This window comes from Geotrypetes seraphini, chromosome 1 (genome assembly GCF_902459505.1).
Source record: "Geotrypetes seraphini chromosome 1, aGeoSer1.1, whole genome shotgun sequence".
In the NCBI taxonomy this organism is placed as follows: Eukaryota; Metazoa; Chordata; class Amphibia; order Gymnophiona; family Dermophiidae; genus Geotrypetes; species Geotrypetes seraphini.
In genome coordinates this window covers 23,169,254-23,192,018 of record NC_047084.1, presented here as the reverse complement: position 1 = coordinate 23,192,018, position 22,765 = coordinate 23,169,254, and the positions used below count along the sequence as shown (strand labels likewise).

General features: G+C 44.9%; 1 protein-coding gene across 2 annotated transcripts in view; it reads right to left on the bottom strand.

Annotated features, from left to right (window-relative positions):
* PTCD2 (pentatricopeptide repeat domain 2) overlaps positions 1-22,765 on the bottom strand; it is a 70,750-nt gene that overhangs the window by 41,920 nt on the left and 6,065 nt on the right. For both annotated transcript variants that reach the window (XM_033929118.1, XM_033929126.1), the window contains exons 3-4: positions 13,871-14,000; positions 10,800-10,917 (exon numbers count right to left, since the gene is read on the bottom strand). In XM_033929118.1, the coding sequence (XP_033785009.1) occupies positions 10,800-10,917; positions 13,871-14,000 (248 nt within the window). The remainder of the gene's footprint in view (positions 1-10,799; positions 10,918-13,870; positions 14,001-22,765) is intronic.

The following is a 22,765-nucleotide window of genomic DNA, read 5'->3' as shown; positions in this document are numbered from 1 at the left end:
TACTTTAAATAATGAGGAGGTGATGCAATGTATTTGCATATGTATAGCTTCACATATACAACCTTTACATTTTATAATAGCAAAGAATGCAAAGTATTAATATTTTTATTAACTGTTAGTAAATGATTCTTCCATAATTGTTATTGCTCAGGATTTCTTGCTAAGTTAACACGAGTGGAGGAGATGTCTAATGGTTAGAGAATTGGACTGGGAGCCAGGGAAGCCTTATTCAAATCCTTTCTACAAACCTACATCTTGAGCTCTCCAGGAACAGAAAAATCCCTACTGTATCTGAATGTAAACTGCTCCAATAGCTTTGGGGTTATTTGCCACTGGGCTCATTTTTTTATGCAATTGATCCTGTGACAAATAAAGTGTATTAATGGCATTCGCATGGACTGTTAGTAAAGGACCCCTGCCATGATGGCTACACAAACTAAAACCATAACTGATCAACCGCAGCTGTATCGGGCAATGGTGCGCTCGCACCTGGAGTACTGTGTCCAGTATTGGTCACCGTATCTTAAGAAGGATATGGCAATACTTGAGGGTTCAGAGGAGAGCGACACGAATGATTAAGGGCATGGAAAACCTTTCATACACTGAAAGATTGGAGAGACTGGGGCTCTTCTCTCTGGAAAAGCGGAGACTTAGAGGGGACATGATAGAAACCTACAAGATCATGAAGGGCATAGAGAGAGTAGAGAGGGACAGATTCTTCAAACTTTCAGAACATAGAAGAACAAGAGGGCATCGGAAAAGCTGAAAGGGGACAGATTCAAAATGAATGCTAGGAAGTTTTTCTTTACCCAGCGTGTTGTGGACATCTGGAATGCGCTTCCAGAGGGCGTAATAGGGCAGAGCACGGTACTGGGGTTCAAGAAAGGATTGGACAATTTCCTACTGGAAAAAGGGATAGAGGGGTATAGATAGAGGGCTACTGCACAGGTCCTGGACCTGTTGGGCCACCGCGTGGGCGGACTGCTGGGCACGATGGACCTCTGGTCTGACTCAGTGGAGGCATTTCTTATGTTCTTAACCGTCAATGAAGAAGAGTTTTAAACAAGACTGCATAAACTTTACAGAGGATTGACTGCTATAGAATAACGCAGGTCTTCAAACTTTGCAGACTGAAGAAAAACAGAGGTCCTGACAGTCACTGCAGCTCTGTGAGGTTGTCTACCAAAAGAATATTTTAAAATAATGTTACTACTATTGACAATTGTGTGACTTTGGGTTCCAATTTTGCAAAGTTTCAGAAACCAGACTAGGCCAGATCTGCTAACACATAGAAGGGAGAACTCCAAGGTCTACTTGATGGCTTCCCAAGCAGTACTGAAATAATGGCTGAATATACAGTACAGTATTATTAAAGACACTATGTTGCCAAGAATACCTCTTCAAATAGCTAACATGAGAGGTCCTAAAACATTGATTATTGTTTTAAACAGAGTGATTTTAATTTGTTTTTTTTTTTGTTTTAATCAATTTTTATTAGAATTTTATAATGAAGATAAACAATACAGACACCATTTGTAAACCAATCCGTAATATTACAATCTTTCAACAAAGCATATAAAAAAGAAAAAAACCCCTAACATAAATATATCTCAATCCCGCCACCCTACATAAAGTAAACCAATATAGTCAATAATATCCCCCATCAAATAAACACCATGAGGAAGTCCTTTCGTTGTTCCTTCAAAAAGACTCCCAATTAACCACACCTCTCCTCACCCTCTATCCCACCCTCCCACCCCACATGAGGAAATAATTAAATGTACTGAAATATTTTGTCCCAAGTCCGCCTTTGTAAGTCATAATAACCATAATGCTTAGCAGCTATACATTCCATCTGTGCAAGTTTTTGCAATTTCTCTAACCATTCCTCTTCTGGTGGAGCGGCTAACTTCTTCCAATATAATGCTATTAAACATTTGGCCGCCGCCAACCCCATTCTGACCAGTTTTGTCTGCCAAGGAACATCTCTAACATTATGTAACCCTAACAGACAAACTTGAGGTGAAAGTTGCAATGGATCCTGGATCCACAATGTCAAAGATCGTGTAACAATAACCCAAAATTTCTGAATCACCCCACAGTCCCACCAAATTTGCATAAAAGATCCAGGGCTCTTACCACATCTCCAGCAAGAGTCTGAAACTTGAGGGTACATAATATGTAACCGTGCAGGTGTGAAGTACCAGCGTGTTAAGATTTTATAAGCATTTTCTTGGACCAATATACAATGAGATGCTTTCTGTACCTCCATACAAATACGTGACCAATCATCTGCAGAAAGATGCAGCTGGAGGTCCCGTTCCCACTGTTGTTTAAAAGGAAAGGAAATCACCACTCTACCGCGCAAGAACTTATAAAGAATGGAAATCGGTCTCGGTACTTTACTCAACAAAAGCCATAAGTTTTCCAAAGATTCAGTCCCCTGGGGATTCCCTTTATCCCAACTTTCCGAGATCATAAAATGTCTCAATTGCATGTATGCAAAAAATTCGCCTCTTAACCCAGGCTTCTTAGTCACCAATGCATCAAAAGTAGGTAAGCATCCCCCAACAAGTACATCTCGAAATGTAAGAATCCCCATAGATTCCCATTTCCGAAACGCCCCCCTTTCCAATCCTGCCATAAACCGCGGTTCCCCCTTAATAGGAGCAAGCGTGGAAACTCCCCTACCACTCTTTTCCCTTTGACATAAAGAACCCCACATCCGTACTAAATGACAAAAGAACGGGTTCCCTTGCCCCTGCAATCGCTCTGACAGCGAGAAAGAGATCCACAGCCAATTATTCAGTGTACAATGCGGAACATAGCTTTGTTCTATTTGAACCCCAGGTTTAAACACTGCGATCTTCCAATCCAAAAGAAAACGGAGTTGTGCAGCCTCGTAATACCAGTGCAGATTGGGCACTGCCCGTCCCCCATCTTCCCTAGCAGACCAAAGTACTTGTTGACTCAACCTGGGATGTTTCCCTTGCCAAATAAAATATCGAAATTCCTTATGCAATAGCTTCAAAAGTCCCCTCGGCACCGCTATGGGCAGCGTTTGGAATAAAAATAATAGACGGGGTAAGATATTCATTTTGACAACAGCTATACGCCCCCACCAGGACAACCACAAACCCTTCCAAGCTTGCAAATCTCTCCGCACTAAACGCACTATCCTAGAATAATTGAGATCATAAAGACACGATAAATCAGATGGAATCAAAATACCAAGATACTTAAGATGCCCCAGCACCCGCCTCACCGGAAAGGTGTCTGCCAACCTCTGCGCCTCCCCCTCCTCTAAAGAAATATTCAAAAATTCGGACTTGTCCATGTTGATCGTAAAACCTGATAGACCTCTAAATGTCCCAAATACCTCCAACAACTCAGTAAGAGTAGTCTCCGGATCCGTCACATAAAAAAGAATATCATCTGCAAATAACGCCAATTTATGTTCCCGATCTCCTATATGAATTCCCCTAACTGCCCCCAAATCCCGAATATAACAAGCCAAAGGTTCTAAATACAAAGCAAACAGTAAAGGGGAGAGTGGACAACCCTGTCGGGTCCCTCTTGTAATAGGGAAGAAATCTGTATAAAGCCCATTAATTTTAATACAAGCCCTCGGTGTCAAATAAAAATTCCTTATCCATTTTTCATACATTCCCCCAATTCCCATCCGTTCCATTACTGCCCATAAAAAGTTCCAATTGACCTGATCAAAGGCCTTTTCAGCGTCTATGGATAATAGGACCATTTTACTATGTTGTTGCTGTGCCTCCCAGATCAAATGTAAAGTTCTACGTATATTATCTCCCACTTGACGCTTCTGGATAAATCCAGCCTGATCAACATGGACAAGTCCCGGTAACACTCGTCCCAATCTCAATGCTAACACCTTCGCCAAAATTTTAGCATCAACATTTAATAATGAGATGGGACGATATGCTCCACACTGCTCCGGGTCCCGTCCCGGTTTCAACAATACTGTGATCCCTGCTTCTCCCATAGTAGATGGCAAAGAGCCCCCGTCTCGCACTCCATTACCAACCCTCACCAACAGGGAAACAATCTGCTCCCTAAAGGTCTTATAGAACACATTCGGTAACCCATCTAATCCCGGAGATTTCCCTCCTTTTAAACCCCGTATGACCCCAGACACCTCCCCCTCCGTTATGGGAAGATCCAACCCCTCTTGTTCCAAATCCGAGAGCTTTGGCAAAGGGACCATATCTAAGAAATCTGAAATCTTAGATCCCTCACTCAAGTTGTCCCCACGATATAACTCTGCAAAAAATGCAGCAAACTGGTTATGTATATCCTTATCAGTCCTATACCTAACTCCATCAGTTCCACGAATACTCTGAATAGTAGCAGACATCCTTCGAGCTCGCAAATAGCGGGCAAGCATAGCACTAGACCGATTTCCATTCTCGAACATAGCCTGTTTCAATTGTGTCTTTCTAAAAGCTAAATCCTCCAGTTGCATTTGGTGCAATTCCAATCGTACTTTACTCAAGGCCTCATACACCCTAGGCCTAGGATCTAATTGATGTTGTTTTTCTAAATCCACCAATTGCTCCCGCAATCCCAAAGAGCGCTTAGCTTTGTCCTGTTTTTTACGGGCCCCCCATTTAACAAAAATACCCCGAATAACAGCTTTCAGTGCATCCCAAAGTGTCCCATCCCTTACTTCCCCATTGTCATTTATATATAGATAGTCTACAATAGAATCCTGCACTTCTTGCAATACAATAGGGTCCCCTAAAAGTGATTCATTTAAACGCCAAAATCTGTTACCTGATTGTATCCTAAGTCCCTTGCATACCACCCAGACAGGAGCGTGATCGGAGATCTGAATGTTACCAAGCTCCGCCTCTTGAATCCCGCCCCAAAGATTTCTATGTACCCAAATACCATCTATTCTCGTGTAAGTCTGAGTAGCATTAGAGAAATGAGAATAAGTCCTCTGAGTACCATGTAGCAATCTCCAACAATCCACCAATCCCAATAGATGCATAAACCTAATCAAGGCCTTACTGTGACGTCAGAGAACCACTCGTCCCCCTTTGGAGTGATCTAATGATAGATCTGGGCACACATTAAAATCCCCTCCACAAAAAATCGCTCCCTTTGTGAAAGCAGTCAAGTCATCTGTGAGACCAGAATAATAATGTGATTGATCAGTGTTAGGCCCATATATATTAATAATAGTAGTCACTTTATCCTGTATCTTACCCCGTATAGCTAAACAGCGTCCCTCCCTATCTTTGAAAACCTCATCCACCTCCAGCCCTATCCCCTTACGAACCAAAACAGCTAAACCCCCCACCCTCTGTGGGCCTCGAGCCCTATGAGTCCACACTTGATCATAATGTTGAGTGTGCAGCAACCGCTCGTCCCTCGATCTTAAGTGAGTTTCTTGCAGCAAACATATATCCCACTTCAGCCGATGCAGTTCACGAAAAACTATACTACGCTTTCCAGGGTTATTTAATCCATTAACATTCCACGAGCCTAGGACAAGAGAACTATCATTCCTCAAATGACCCCCCCTACCCCTACCCCCCCTATCCCCACTCCCCCCTCCCTCCCCCCCTGCTGTCTATACGACCCTGACATACCCAAGATCTGGGCAGCCAAGAAGAAGAAGTAAGGTCTCCCCCCCACAGAAGGCAACTTAGCCCTTTTATACTAGCGTCACTCATCCATACCCCAAAAACCATAAATGCCCATTACAATGAACAACAGCTGTAATAGTATAAGTAAAATAATAATCCCACAGACAATAATTCTTGCCATGGAAAACTCGTGCTAAATTCTATACATAACCTCGTTCTGAATATGCAAAATCAAATTAGTTATTTCAAAAATCAATCTGTAGAACCCCTGGCAAATGCCAGACTCCCCTAAACTAGGACCGAACGTCCTAGAGAAAAACGGGGAGGAAGCAAAGAAAAAATGGGTAATAATCCCCTCAATCCATCAAGTCTGATCCTTTAAATGCCGCTTCCCCGCACGTCCAACAGTGGACCAAACTCCAGTAGAACGCTTCTCCGCCTTCTTAGATACAGGCACTGGAACCTCAGGAACATTCTTGCACCCCAGTTCCTTCAGGGCTGCCCACGCCTCATCCACATCACCAACACGTTTGGATTTGCCATCAATCGTGATCCATACTCCAAAGGGAAATAACCAGCGGTAGCGATGGCCCTCAGCTCGCAGCAATTGCGTTATCTGTTGAAAGTTCCGACGTTTTTGCAGAGTGGTCCAGGCTAAGTCTTGAAAGATGCCCACCGAGATATTATTCCAGCGGTATTCCTGCTTGCGCCTCGCTATTTGTAGAATGTTTTCTTTGATCCCAAAATCCTGGAAGCAAGCAATAATGTCCTTAGGCCCTGTGCTTCGTGCAGGACCCAAACTGCGGTGTGCCCTCACTAGCACTATTGGATCAGTCAGGGAGCTATGTGCTTCAGTGAGTAAATCAGCACAGATCTTTTTCACCACTGCAGCCCCATCCTTAAACTCCTCCAGCTCTGGAATGCCCTTAAAACGCAAGTTGCATCTGCGTGATCTATTTTCCAAATCCTCCACCTGAGATTGCAACATCTGGATGGAGGATGGCATTTGATTCAATTCAGCTCGCATATTCTGCAGATCTTGTGTCATCTCCAAAACGCGATCCTCCGTGTCTCCCACCCGACCTCCCAACTCAGCCACCTCAGACCGCAGTTCCGTCATTGCAGCTTTTAAGTCCTGGCGAACACCCACCATTTCCTTCTTAAGATCTCGAAACCACTCTTGTAATACTTGGGGGGTGATCGCTTCAACTGGTGCGCTCTCGATGGCAATCTCTTCCTCGTCCGATTCCACGTGCGCCGGCGCCATTTTTTTTTTACATCCCGGCAGTCCGCTACTGCCCGCGGTTGCCGATTTCTCCCCTTCAGGCAAAGGGAATCGAAATTTGTCCAACTTCTTACGGGTCTCCATCTCAGCTGTTGTGCCACAGTACCATAAAGAATATAACTCCTTCGGTCAGAACGCTGCAATTTTAATATTTCTCCCGTGCCTCCACGGAGCTCTCTGTTCAAGCAGCCATCCTGTGAGCTGACGTCACTTCCTCTCTTTAATTTGTTTTTTATGGCTGCAGTTCAACAGCAGGTTGAAGAATCTGGCTTGCTAGAATTATCTCTGTATGAAAATATTACATTGGGTGCAAAAATCACAATGGAGCCCTTTTACAAAAGAGCCATGACAAAGTACTGGATGTAACTGCAAAATCTTTGTTAATTTCAACACACATTAAGTGCACTGAGAGATAGGAGGTGGTAAGTGCATCCATGCTACTGAGGTGATATTAAAGCACAGCTACTTACCTGTAACAGGTGTTATCCAGGGACAGAAGGCAGATATTCTCACATATAGTGATGTCATTCACGGAGCCCGGTACATACAGTGCAATAGTGTACTGTCACTTTAACTTCTTTAGAAGTCTCGCGACCACCTGCCTTCCACGAGTGCCTTCCTGCCTTACGTCAGCTTGCGGGACCATCTAGGGGAGGAGGGAGGGTTGAGAGAATATCTGCCTGCTGACCCTGGATAACAGCTGTTACAGGTGTGTTTTTACTCCAGGACAAGCAGGCAGCATATTCTCACAGATAGGACTCCTTAGCTATTATGAAAGGGATGGAGGAAAGTTGGCACTTATATAGAAAATCTGTACCATCCACAACGCCACTGGAGGGGCCTGCTCAAAAGACTGCAGACCCGGAAACAGATGCAACAGACCAGGCTTCCACAAAGAACCAAGAGATATCCACAAAGCACACAACATGGAGCCAGTTCCTAGACACAGGAGTTTAAGAGTTCAAATGCTTTATTTCAAATAAAAACTACACCAATGATCACTGGAGCCTAGACCCAACACGGGCTGTGTTTTGGCAATTTTAGCCTTCCTCAGGGGTCCTGCAATTTAGGGACTCCTGGAACCGACTCACCAGGAAGTTCAATAGGCAGTTCTCTTTTCCTCGAGCCATAAGTACTCTTAGCCAGCCTCCTTCATTAGGTTCATAGCTTAACTTCTTTAAAGTATCCACAACTACTCCAAAACTCTTTAACCACGCCTGCTGCTTCTTCCCTCACTAGTTTTCAGGCATCTTAAACTCCTGTGTCCAGGAACTGGCTCCACGTTGTGTGCTTTGTGGATAACTTATGTAGAAAATAAATTTTGTAGAACCGTTTGGCTGAATCGATTGTCCCATCTAGAATGAGTCTCCAGAGAGTAATGGGAAGTAAAGGTATGTATTGAGGACCAGGTGGCAGCTTTACAGATGTCCTCAATAGGAGTGGAATAGAGAAAAGCAGCTGAGGCTGCCATTGCTCTAAACCTGTGTGCTGTGACATGACCTTCCAACTGTAGCCCAGCCCAAGCACAGCAGAAGGAGATGCAGTCTGTTAACCACATAGAAATTGTTCTCTTGGTAACCAGAGTTCCGAGTCTGTTAGGATCAAATGAGAGGAATAGCTGAGTAGAGGTTCTATGTAGAGAATGATGCAGGGAAAAATTTTGTCCCTGTCCCCATGAGCTCAGCCCCGTCACTGCCAATTCTGTCCCCATCCCTACCCTGCCCCACGAGCTCAGTCCCCATTCCCGCCCTGTACTCGCAAACCATCTGATCCTATTCACACAAGCCTCGAATAGTTATGATTTTATACTGAACTTATTTTATTAAAGTATAAAAAGAAACAATATTCTGTACAATTGTCATTTTATAAATCACAAATGCAAGGATCAACAAAACCCCTATCTACCCTCTCTACCCCTTCACAAATATCCCCTTCACTATCGAGAAAACTGAAAAATTACTACAGAAGGCTACATAGAAAAATCAAGCTAACAGAATACTTCAGTCATACATGGCAGGAATAGTGTTAGAGGAGTGCAAATAGGGCAACTAACTCCTGGTCAAAGAGAGCCCTAAGCCAGCTGGAAACTAAAGAAGCACAGCTTGGGCTTTGCAGTCCCCATTTACGTCTAACATCAGCTCTAGCAGGATACATATTTCAAATCTGATATATTCTAATCACAAAATAGAAAATAAAATTATTTTGTTCTACTTTTTATTGTCTCATCATTTTATTCTTGTTGGTCTCAGATGCTGGTCTCTGTTTTCTTTTGTCTTCTCTTAACTCACTTGCCAGGGTCTCCTGACTATTTGGCATTTCTTCTATCTCTGTGTATGTATTGTTCCCCATGTTCAGTGTCTCCCTTCTCTGACTCCTATACGTCCCTTTCTAGTATTTCCCCTGTGCCCATCTCCCTGCCTTCATCATCTCTCCTTTCTATAACCCCCGCCCCCTGTATACAGTATCACTCTTCTATATTCCCCGTCCAGCATCTTCCTTCTGTGTTCTTATTCTCCCCCATGTCTAGCCATCTTCTGTGTGTCCATATACCCTCCCGCGTCCAGCATTACCCCTCTATGTCCATACACCACCCCATGCAGCATTCCCCTTTTTATCCCTGTTCCTATGCTCCCATCCATGCTCACCATCTCCCCTCTTTTTATATATCTCCCTGTGTCCAGATTCTCCCCTCTCTTACACCAATGTGTCTCTAATAACTCTTTCTTTCCTCTCTCCCTCCACGATGTTCAATATTTCACTCACTCTTCCTTCATCCCCTTGGTTCAGCTTTTCTCTTTTCCTTTCCTTCTCTCTCTTCTTCCCTGCAGGTCATGCACCTTTCTCCCTTCCCTCTAGCCCCCTTCCCATGGATCCAACACCTCTATCCACTCCTTTCAGCGCCCAGGTGTGGGTCTGGCATCTCTCCCTTCCCTCTAGCTCCACTCCACCCACCAGTTGGGCCCAGCACCTGTTTCCCTTCTCCCACCAATCCCCAGACCAGATCCAGTAACTGACACCCTTCCCTTCAGCTCCAACCTAGATCAGACCCAGTAATTGCCCTCCAGCCCCAGACCAGATCCAGTAACCATCACCCTTCCCTTCAGCAGCCCAAGCAAACCCCTCCCTCCTTCGTGGGTAAAGCAGCAGTCCCCCTTCCTCCCTCTTGCGGTTTCAACAGCCCTTGCACCCTCCTTCTCTCTCCCCGATTGCCAGCTGCAACAAAAAGAAAAAAAAATATACACAAACCCGTGACTCTCCTGGGTCGGCCCCTTCCCACCTCCCGGGGCGAGCTGCTCTGGGAACCTTCTTGCTTCCAAGTCCCTCCATCTAATGTAACTTCTGGTGAAACTGAAGCTGATGCAGGGCCTTGAGCATCTGTGCATGCTTAAGGCCTCTGCCGGCTCCTTTCCTTTCTGAAATTCTTGCAGAGGGCAGCAGCCAGCAGGCCTTGAGCATGCGCAAATGCCAAAGGCCCTGATCCGGCCCAACACACATTATTGGCTTCAGCTTCAGACAAGACTTCAGACAAGGAAAGAACCATGCCAGTAAAAACAATACCAGTTGGCTGGGGGGAAGTACAGTTGTGCTGGTCATCAGGTGGTAGCACTGAAGTGCTGGTCAGGCGGGGGAAGGAAACAGAAGTTCTGGATATAAGGGGGGGGGATGTATGTGTGGAAATGTAATCTTCGGAGAGAGAAAAGGACGGAGGGAGGAAGCAAAAAAGATTGAGACTCAAATATAAACCGAAACCTCCATTTTTGGGCCAAAAATCTCAGTTTATATATGGCTATCTTGTCTTTAATATTTCTGAACTTTTTTTACTCTCTGGAGTGTGCTCAATAAAGATTTAATTTACAAGTCATGAAGCGGGGAGGAAGGAAGGAACTTACTTTGTCCTTGATTAAATCCAACGCCGTGTTCTCCAGATTCAGTTCATAACATAACCTCATAAAAAGTGGTCCAAATTTATACTCGCCAAAAGCTACGTTTTTGTTTTCTGCATGGTACCTGGGAGAACAAACCAAATAAAGCAGGTCATATTGCTTGAGAAAGAGAAAATGACAAAAGGAAACAAGATCTGAAGTACAAATATTACACAGAAATTCTATGTTTGCTAAGGAAAAACAGACACATAGAAGGATTAGGTTTTTACCTTGATAAACCTATCTTTAGAACATACAATTCCTTATGGATGGGTTAAGTACCTAAATTCACAAGTTTCTTGCAGAAGACATTAATCATTTTCTTCTCTTCACCCCCTTGTCTCTCTGGGCACTGCCCCCTCTCTTCAGTCCATACCAAAGTAAGTGATAACCCCTAGGAGAGAAAATGAAAACAAGAGAGGGAGCTTGGGAAACTCCCTGATCCGGATAAGTTCAATATGCTCTGCAACAGTAAATAAGAGTTAATAAACAACCACCCAACAGGCCAACAAGGAACGGTGGTGAAACAAAAGCCCCACCTAACTGTGTGCAACCAGCACTAACACTTGTACAGCTCTTAGCAGGGCAAAATGTGCCGATATTGATTTTAGCACTAATATGCTGCCTCTTCAAAAGCTTTGCTTCTCTTCCTTGGCTGCCACAAGCCAACCCACTGGATACCCTTCCCAAGACTACAAGCCTCCACAGGCATAACACACATCTGACGGGGCAGGGTATAATGAATCGTATTCTGTTCTACAGGAAAGAGGATTATCGAGATAAGAACCTAATCCTTCCTTCCTGTGCAAACCTTATGGATGGGACTACCAGAGCAGTCTCCCAAGTCTAGGGCGGGACAGATGAGCCTGCGACCAGCACAGAGGACCTGAAGGTCCTGTCCATTTGTGCTGCCATGTCCACTCTGTAAAATTCTGTAAAAGGTATGGAGGGTAGACTATGTGGTTGCCTTACAAATTTTTTGTCAGGCAGCACTACCCTGGACTCTGCCCAGGAAGACGGCACACTTCTGGTAGTGAGATTTCACGTCAAAAGGCGGCTGCTTTCCATAGCCAATGTATACCAAGGATATAGCCATACAGATCCATTGTGAAATAGAAGTTTTAGAGCAGGGGTATCAAACTCAAATCACATAAGGGGCTGAAATCTAAATCATAGGTTAAGTCACGGGCCAAATTTTTTATTAAGATACTTAGGGGTCCTTTTATTAAGGTACGCTAACTGATTTAGCGCGCGCTAAATGTGCGCCTAATAAAAGGACCCCTTAGTCTTAGTAGAAGTATAGGGTTATATCCTCTCCAACCCCACACCGGCGTAAACAAAAATAAATAAAAAAGACTTTTCTCTCTCTTTTAAGTCCTAGTTCACACCGGTCAGCTGTAGCAATCCTGGCAGGCTGCCGTCATACTCCGCAGCATGCTCTCTCTGTCGCGGTCCCACCCCTCCTCTGACGTACGGGACTACGGCAGAGGGAACGTACTGCTGAGGCAGCCTGCTAGGAGCCCAGAACGGGTTACAAGGATACATACACAAAGTGCATCCTCCAAAAAAACCCATAAGTGATTTCTGCCTGTACCAAAAGGCAGAAAAGCAAAATACATGAAATGATATTTATACACATGAAATTGAATAAACAAGGAGAGTAAAACAATATCAAGATTTCAAAAAACAAAAGAAAGAGCAGTAATGAAAGGCAAAAAGTTAAAAAAAAAAAAACAATGGAAAATTAAAATAACATAAAATAAAATAAAACGAAGTCCAGGATCTGTCCGTTGATTCATCGTTGCAGAAGTCAGACTAATGCCGAAGATGGGTGAGCAGGTAGGCTACAAGAGGTCTCCTGATGTCCAACTGTCTCTGGTTCCCGACAACAGGGGAATAGCGCATAACAGTCTCGGGACTCCCGATCACAACGGAGGAAGAGCTGCCTGGCTCACAGTCAGCTGCTCCCAACAAGGCAAATTTGCCGGTCTGCAGAGAAGAAGCACAACGCTGACATCTAAAAGGGCGCCTGTGAGCAGGAAACCGCTTTGGTCTTCGACTTTCCTGCCTTCCCTCCAGCCTTAAATCAGGAACCTGCTGTGGACCCCATGTAGATCACACTGTCAGTAGCACCTTACCAAGCACCATTCTCCGGCATCCTCCCCGCAGCGATCTACCTGCAGCGACAAGAGGGAGAGGATCGAAAAGCGAGGTAGGCGGTGGGAAGGCCGGCGGGCCAGCATCACTGAAATTTTTTAATTGTCTGGTGGGCCAAATTTTATTACACCGTGGGCCAGATTTGGCCTGTGGACCAAAGTTTGACATGTCTGCTTTAGAAGTTAAGTCTGTCCTGACAGCTAGCACTGGTCAAGGTGATCCGACAGGCGGAACTTATTTTTCACCTCAAGATAACGAAGGAGAGCTCTTCTGAAATCCAGCAACTTCAATACTTTGTCCTGTTTCTTCTTGCTTGTGGGATAAAAAGCGGTTAGCCGCACTTCCTGGTTGACATGAAATGCCAAAACTACCTTCGGTAATAAAGAAGGCATGGTATGTAAAGACACCCCTGCTTTTGTGAATCTGAGGAAAGGCTCTCTGCAAGAGGAAAGACTGGCCTGGTGGTTAGAACTACAGCCTCAGCACCCTGAGGTTGTGGGTTCAAACCCTGTGCTGCTCCTTGTGACCCTGGGCAAGTCACTCAATCCTCCATTGCTCCAGGTATGTTAAGATAGATTGTGAGTCTGCCGGGACAGACAGGGAAAATGCTTGAGTACCTGATTGTAAACCGCTTAGATAACCTTGATAGGCGGTATATAAATACCTTGTAAAAAACAAAACAAACAAACATACGCTTGCAGTTCCCAACACTTCTATGGTCGCTACTATGAAGCCTAGCACCTACAGGTAATGCCATTCAGTAGGTGTTGGCAGCTCCAAAATCTCTAGGATCTGGAGTCTGAGCTTCAGTTTATGTAGTTCTGGAAAAAAAACTTGGCACTCTTTTGTGTTGAACAGAACCCCCAAATACTCCACTGTACCTGTAAATAACATTTTTAGCTAGTTCCACTTCTGCTGGTGTCTGGCATAGATGTAGTAATGTTTTCAACTCATCTCGAAGGATTAGTTTATTTTTCTTTAACTTTTCTTCAAGGTTTCTAAAATACAAATCTGAAAAAGAAATCATTATTAAGGACTAGATTCTGTAAATACTGCACAAATTTGGGTGCTAAAAAATGTGCACCGATGCTATTCTATACATGATTTTCCGAGTAGAGTACCGTTTATAGAATAGCACAAAGATTTACACCAACTGAAGTCTGCTGCAAATCCTCACACATACATTTTACGCAGATCTCCTAACTCTATAATATTGCATGCATGTTTAGTATACAACTCGACAGGAAACCAGGAGTCTTTCTTTGCCCAGCGAGAAGCAAACAAAAGAAAGGCAAAGCCGATGTCACAATACAACTCGAGGGATTCGGCAGAACGCTGCCTTCCTCAGGGGACATACCAAACTGATAACAGGATATTACAAGACTACCTGAAATAGAGATACCACTGTAAAGCACAGTTACTTACCGTAACAGTTGTTATCCAGGGACAGCAGGCAGATATTCCCACACATGGGTGACGTCACCAACGGAGCCCCGCAGCGGACAGCCTCGAAAGCAAACTTGCTTGAAGATCTCGAGCTTTCGAGTGCTGCATCACGCATGCGCGCGTGCCTTCCCGCCCGAACTAGGGGGCGCATCTCCTGTGAGGATCCTCAGTTCAGATACCAAGCCAAGAAGCCAACCAGGGGAGGTGGGTGGGTTGTGGGAATATCTGCCTGCTGTCCCTTGATAACAACTGTTACGGTAAGTAACTGTGCTTTATCCCAGGACAAGCAGGCAGCATATTCCCACACATGGGTGACCTCCAAGCTAAATAAAAAGGGAGGAGGGAAGTTGGCAAGTTACGAAAAAAGATTTTGCAAAACAGATTGGCCAAAATGGCCATCCCTCCTGGATAAAGAATCCAGACAGTAATGAGAGGTGAAAGTATGAACCGAGGACCAAGTGGCAGCCTTGCAAATTTCCTCAATAGGTGTTGATCTGAGGAAAGCGACAGATGCCGCCATAGCTCTAACTTTGTGGCCCGTCACTCAACCTTGCAGAGGAAGACCAGCCTGAGCATAGCAGAAAGAAATGCAAGCAGCCATCCAGTTGGAGATGGTACGCTTAGAGACAGGACGACCCAACCTATTCGGATCAAAAGAGATGAAAAGTTGAGGAGATGTTCTGTGAGGTTGAGTACGTTGAAGGTAAAACGCCAACGCACGTTTACAGTCCAAAGTATGCAGAGACGCCTCACCGGGATGAGAATGCGGCTTAGGAAAAAATACCGAGAGAACAATAGATTGATTGATATGAAAATCTGATACTACTTTAGGTAAGAATTTCGGATGTGTACGGAGAACCACCTTATCATGGTGAAAAACTGTGAAAGGTGGGTCCGAGACCAACGCTTGCAACTCACTGACTCGACGGGCAGAAGTGAGGGCAATCAAGAATACAGCTTTCCAAGTGAGATATTTAAAATGAGCCAAATCAATAGGTTCAAATGGAGGTTTCATCAGTTGAGCTAGAACAACATTAAGATCCCATACAACAGGAGGCGGTTTGATAGGTGGATGAAGGTTAAAAAGGCCCTTCATAAAACGAGCGACCAGAGGATATGCCGAGAGCGGTTTCCCATCCAGAGGTTGATTAAAAGCAGCAATCGCACTAAGATGAACTCTAATAGATGTGGATTGAAGTCCTGACTGAGATAAATGAAGCAAATAATCCAGAACTGAAGCCAAAGAAGAAGATTTCGGCTGAAGACGACGACTGGAACACCAAGTCGAAAATCTAGTCCACTTCTGGCCATAACACTGACGAGTGGACGGCTTCCTGGAAGCCAGAAAAACATCTTGAACAGACTGAGAGAATTGAGAAGGATCTGTTATGCAGAAAGGAACCATGCCGTCAAGTGAAGAGACTGCAGGTTGGGATGAAGTAAAGACCCCTGACTCTGAGTGAGCAGAGAAGGAAAAACCGGTAGTAGAAGAGGTTCCCTGATGCTGAGTTGAAGAAGAAGAGAGAACCAAGGTTGTCGGGGCCACCGAGGCGCTATGAGAATCATCGTGGCATGGTCCGACTTTAGTTTGACAAGAGTTTTGAGAATCAGAGGAAACGGAGGGAAGGCATAAAGAAACTGACCCCTCCAGTCCAGAAGAAAAGAATCCGCCTCGAGACGAAGAGGCGAGAAAATGCGGGAGCAAAACAGAGGCAGTTTGAAGTTGTTGGGTGACGCAAAGAGGTCCACCCGAGGAGTTCCCCAGCGAAGAAATACTTGACGAAGTGTAGGGGAGTTGAGTGTCCATTCGTGAGGTTGAAGCAGACGACTCAGTTTGTCTGCAAGACAATTCTGTTGACCCTGAATATAGACAGCGCGAAGGAGAATGTTGTGAGAAATCGCCCAATGCCACAACCTCAGAGCTTCCTGACAAAGGGAATGAGATCCCGTTCCGCCTTGTTTGTTGACATAATACATGGCTACTTGATTGTCCGTCTGAACCAGGACTACTTGGTCGTGAAGGAGGTGCAGAAAAGCTTTGAGAGCAAGAAAAATCGCTCTGAGTTCCAACAGATTGATGTGACATCGACGATTTGCGGTCGTCCACAACCCTTGTGTACGGAGACCATCTACGTGGGCTCCCCAGGCGTATTCGGACAAATCTGTTGTGAGCACTTTCTGATGAGGAAGAAGGTGAAACTGCAAACCTCTGGAAAGATTGGAAGAGAGCATCCACCAGCGGAGAGACTTCTTCAATAAAGGAGTCACCGCTATACGTCGAGAAGGCGGATCTAGGGCCTGTTGCCACTGAGACACCAGGGTCCACTGAGGAATGCGAAGGTGGAGTCTTGCAAAGGGAGTCACATGAACTGTCGATGCCATATGCCCGAGGAGGACCATCATTTGGCGAGCCATGAGAGTCGACAGGGAAGCTACGTGATGACAAAGGCGAAAGAGAGTTTCTTGACGATTGAGGGGGAGGAAAGCTCTCATGTGAACAGAATCCAACACGGCGCCAATAAATTGGATGGATTGAGTTGGAACCAACTCAGATTTTGAAAAATTGATATGGAACCCCAGACTTTGAAGAAAAGAAATAGTCTGAAGGGTTGCTTGAGTAACCCCTGGAAGAGAAGGGGCTTTGATAAGCCAATCGTCGAGGTAAGGAAAAACCTGAAGTCCCCGAGCACGGAGGGCAGCAGCCACCACGACTAGACACTTGGTGAAGACCCTGGGAGAGGTCGCCAAGCCAAACGGAAGAACCCTGTACTGAAGATGAAGGTTCCCCACCTTGAACCGGAGATATTTGCGAAAATTCGGATGGACAGGAATGTGAGTATAAGCCTCTTTGAGGTCCAGTGAGCACATCCAATCTCCCTGATCCATGAGAGAGTACAAGACTGGAAGAGAGAGCATGCAAAATTTCTCTTTGACTAGAAATTTGTTGAGAGCTCGGAGATCCAGAATGGGTCGCAAATCCCCCGTCTTCTTTGGAACCAGGAAGTATCTGGAGTAAAACCCCAGATTGTGTTCGGAAGGAGGGATCTCCTCCACCGCTCGAAGGCGAAGAAGCGCCTGAGCCTCCTGAAGAAGGGGGAGTTGCGAGAAACTGGAAAGACACTCTCCTGGAGGGTGATCTGGAGGCACCTGAAGCAGGCGTAGAGAGTATCCCTCGCGGATGACTGTGAGGACCCAGAGGTCCGATGTAATGGTTTCCCAGATAGATGTAAAAAGGGAAAGGCGACCTCCGATGGGTAGGGAGGAGTTCGGATGCAAGGAAGTTGGAATGCTCACCACTGGACCGTCAAAAAGATGGAGCGGGTTTGGATGGAGCAGGCGTCTGAGACTTCTGAGGACGTTGTTGCTGGGGCCGTCTAGGTGGAGGCCTAGAGAAAGCTGGCGTGGACTTCATAGGGTAGCGACGAGCTGGAGTCTTGTAAGCTCTAGTCACAGGAGGTTTCGGTTTAGGGCGAAGAAGAGAGGCGAAGGAGCGTTCATGCTCAGAGAGCCGTTTAGTAGCCGCCTCAATCGAGTCATCAAAAAGCTCAGAACCTTGGCACGGCAGGTTCGCTAAATGATCCTGTAAGTTGGGATCCATGTCCACTATTCTGAGCCATGCGAGACGGTGCATGGCCACTGCAAACGCCGAGACCCTAGAAGAAAGCTCAAATGCATCATAAGATGCCTGCAACATGAAGAGACACAATTGCGAGAGAGATTGAAGAATTTGTTTATATTCAGCAAGGCGTTCTCTGGGCCAGTCTGGGCAAAAGGATGACAACTGTTTCAAAAAGTAATTAAAATAAGAAGTGAAGACATAGTTGTAATTTAGAATTTGGTTAATCATCATCGAATTTTGATAAAGTCTTCGCCCAAACTTATCCATAGTGCGACCTTCACGCCCTGGAGGAACTGTCGCAGACACCTTAGAAGGATGAGCCTTCTTCAGGGATGATTCCACCACTAAAGATTGGTGAGAAAGTTGTGATTTCTCAAAACCTTTGCAAGGCACAGTGCGATATCGAGACTCCAATTTAGACGGGATCGCCGTCACAGAATAAGGAGTTTCCATATTCCGCAGAAAAGTCAGCTTCAGCACCTGTGTCATGGGCAGACGCAAAGTCTCCTTTGGAGGATGGGAAAGCTCCATATCCGCCAAATATTCAGGTGTGTACTTGGAATCCGAATGCAAATCGATGTTAAGGGCCTGGCCCATATCGAAAACAAACTTCGCAAAGGAAGAAGACTTCGATGTAGAGGCTTCCTGAGGAGAGGCAGAACGAGAACGAGGCGCCACTGAAAAAGATGGGGAAGCCTCGCGCGAATACTGAGAAACAGGCTCTGAATCAAGACGCAAAGTAATGGAGGACGCCACACTACCAGTCAGAGGCGGAGTGGTGGAATGTTTCCGCTTAAGACTCCGAGACGGAGAAGTGCGCGGAGTGTGAGGTTTTGCAAGAGGAGACAGATCCCGAGGCAAAAGTCTCGAAGGTGGAGTCCTCGACCTGGAATGCCTCGATGAAACAGAGGAGGCAACAGTACTCTGGGAGTGAGGCACATGCTTCGAATGGAGATTCGAAGGCCTCGAGCTCCTCGAGGAAGGAATCTTCGAAGACTTAGAGCGGTGCTTCGATCGAGGCAAAGACCTCTTAGAAGCTCGGTCAGGTGAAGAGTCCGAGGAAGAGACCCGAGATCGAGACCTGCGACGAGGGGACCGCCGACGAGGCAGAGACTGCTGCTCAGGCTGGACTTGTGAAGACAAGGTCGAGGTCGGGACCAACTGAGCCACAATCGAGGAAATTTGCGTCGTCAAAATTGACTTGAGCATGTCCTCAAACATGGGGACAGAGACCAAGGGATTCGGAGTCACCGGAGGCCTCGTGCGTTCCAATGAGGGCGACCTCGGAGGACAGTATTCCCTTGATTTGGAAGCACGTTTGGAGGACGGTCTAGAAGACGGAGCCGAACCCGGAGCCCCAGGTTGCGAGGTACTAGACTCAGTTGGCTTCTTAGGAATGGTACCTGAAAAGGAAGCAGGAGACTTACCCCCCCAATCCAGGCTTCGAGGACACCGAGAGGCCTTCGAGGCCGAGGCCGGCAGAGGAGGCGAAGTCGAAGTCTTTGTATTCGAGGCTTGTCCCGAAGTGGAGGGTTTCATAGATGCCTCGGCCGAGGCCACCGCTTTTTCGGACTCCATTCGAGGGAAAAGCTCGAAGAACCTGTCGCAGTGGTGCTTAAAAGCACGAGGTTGAAGAGTGAGGCAGCGAAGACAGTCTTCTGGACGATGGGTCATCCTCAAGCAGAGCATACACCGACTATGGGGGTCAGTTATGGAAATAGTCCTGCCACACTGATAACACCTTTTGAACCCGGTAACAGGCCGGGACATAGAAAGGACAAAGTCCGTGTCGAGAACGAGGGAGAGAGGCCTAGGCCTCAATCTCCCAACCCGACGCAAAAAAAAAACAAAAATTGAAATGTTTTTTTTTTTTTTTTTTTTTAATTTTTACAAATCAGAAACAAAGCAAAAAACACAGCGACCGAACAGAAAACAAAAACTACTCAGCCGCGATGAAGAGAAGGCACAACGCTACGGGAACTAAGTCGACAAGTCTTCTCAGCTCCGCGGAAAACGTTGAACTGAGGATCCTCACAGGAGATGCGCCCCCTAGTTCGGGCGGGAAGGCACGCGCGCATGCGCGATGCAGCACTCGAAAGCTCGAGATCTTCAAGCAAGTTTGCTTTCGAGGCTGTCCGCTGCGGGGCTCCGTTGGTGATGTCACCCATGTGTGGGAATATGCTGCCTGCTTGTCCTGGGATAATATTCTGTTATCAGTTTGGTATGTCCCCTGAGGAAGGCAGCGTTCTGCTGAAACCAGGATCCTAGTTGAGACTTTCCATAGGAACTTTCAATAAAATCCCTCGAGTTGTATTGTGACATCGGCTTTGCCTCTCTTTTGTTATGCATCTTTAGTAGACATGCCCTTCCCATGGCTATGCCTCTTTTCAGTTATGTGCTATTAGCACATATCCAAACTGCTGCCAATTAATGACAATAATCGTTAGTAGGAAACCCCAAAACAAACAATAGGAGCCAAAAAAATTATCTCATAAATGACCAGGAAAGGAAGAACATAACATATATAACGTCCCCCCCCCAGTAAACACATTTTCTCTATTGAAGCATTAGAAGTGCTCAAAAAAAAGTTACAAAGAGACCAAACTGGAGTAGTGCTCCAACATGTTCTCTCTCCTTTTTCAATCATAGCACTGCTGAAAGATTTTAAATCTTGAGAAAAACACCGTATTGAGTTATAATAGTATTCTATAAAAATCTTCAACAATAAAGTTAACTCTCTTATCAGGTTCTGATGCGTTTCGCCAGTGCTGCATCGGAAAACCTGAAACTCGGGGACTTCACAGTATGCTAATCTCACTCTATTCATTTACTTGGCACGACTCCAGTTTGGCTTCTTTGTAACTTTTTCTCAGCAACTCAATAGAGAAAGTGTATTTACTGGGTTTTTCAATAAATATTAATTGTTAATAGCCATTTATTGGTACTAATTGGCTCATTAATTAAATTGCATGCACAATTTTTTGTGCCATAAAAAAAATCTGGGGGTAAAATCACTCTGAACTGGAAGCAATGCAGATTTTGAAATGCACCGGGGTAAAACGTCTTGCCTAATAAAGATGGCTTTAAAATCATATTATAATGCAAATCTTTTAAAGGTTACTCTGGATCCTGGTTATGACTGGTGGATAAACAGACCTTTCTACTTGGGTGTATTTTGGTAACTTTCAGGTATGCTTTTTACTCTCTATATCAGGGGTCTCAAAGTCCCTCCTTGAGGGCTGCAATCCAGTCGGGTTTTCAGGATTTCCCCAATGAATATGCATGAGATCTATGTGCATGCACTGCTTTCAATGCATATTCATTGGGGAAATCCTGAAAACCCGACTGGATTGCGGCCTTCAAGGAGGGTCTTTGAGATCCCTGCTCTATATGACACTCAGATGATTTATAATCTTAGGCCTCCTTTTAAGAAACTGCGATAGCAGTTTCTAGCGCGGGGAGCTGCGCTGAATGGCCCGTGCTGCTCCCGATGCTCACAGAGTTCCTATGAGTGTCAGGAACAGCGCGGGCTATTCAGCACGGCTCTCTGCGCTAGAAACTGCTATCGCAGTTTCGTAAAAGAGGAGGTTAGTGTTAGCACCTGTTCCCACTAGCTACTTTGTAACACTGGTAGTAATTGTTCCCCAGTTAATATATAAAATTTGAGATACAAAGGCTGATAATTTTTTGTAATCAATACACACAGCATAAATATTTTTAGAACCCATGGCTAAAGTTTACAGGTTTTTATGCCCTAAAAGGCTTTTATTTCCTATGTTCTAAAAATATTCTTCTAGAATTTGGTTGTCATTAGTTACTTGTCATCATTTACATTTTGTTTACACATATTATATATTTAATTTGCTCTTTATTTTCATTCAGCCTTAGATTTAGTGTGTGTGTGTTTTAAAATATTTAGGCAATTGGATATCTTATGATTTGATTAATAAAATTTAAGTCTTTTATTTTAAATCTTTTATTTTATTAATACATAGCTGTATTTTGTACACAAATGTTTTAATATGTTTTTGTTTTTAGTGTCTCCTGAGGAAGGCATATTTGTATGCCAAAACTAGGATCCTTGTAGGGACAGAATCTTTAAAATAAAAGTGGAGTTGATTTGGACATCTCACTTGCCTTTTTTGTTATTTTGGTTTCCTAATAAGGCAAGATTGTTTCTCTGCATTGAAGCGGACAGGGAGCCAAAGAAACAACTTAGGGAGAGGGGTAACATGAGCATAGCAATAGTGGTGGAATATGAGGCGCATAGCAGAATTCTGAACAGATTGAAGGGGGGTGGGTGGGAGAGAAGGGCTAGTGGGAGACCTGTAAGAAGCATGTTGCAGTAATGCAGGCGAGAGGCGACAACTCAAGGGCATGGATATTGGTCTTGGCAGCATGCTCAGAATGGAAACTGGATTTTAGCAATGTTGTATAGAAAGAAGTGGTAAGGTTTGGTGATTTTTTGGATATGTGAAGAGAAGGACAGAGACAAGTCAAAGATGACTCAGGAGGTTGCAAGCCAACGAGACTGTGAAGATGGAGAGCTTTATTCACCAAAATAGAGAATGCTGTGAGAGTAGAGGCAGGATTAGGAGGAAAGATAAGAAGTTCATTTGGCAAGATTTACCTTTAGTAAAACCATGTTGCCCTGGATCTTATAAGCCATTAGATTCTAGGAAATTCACTATCTTTTCCTCCAGCAACGTTT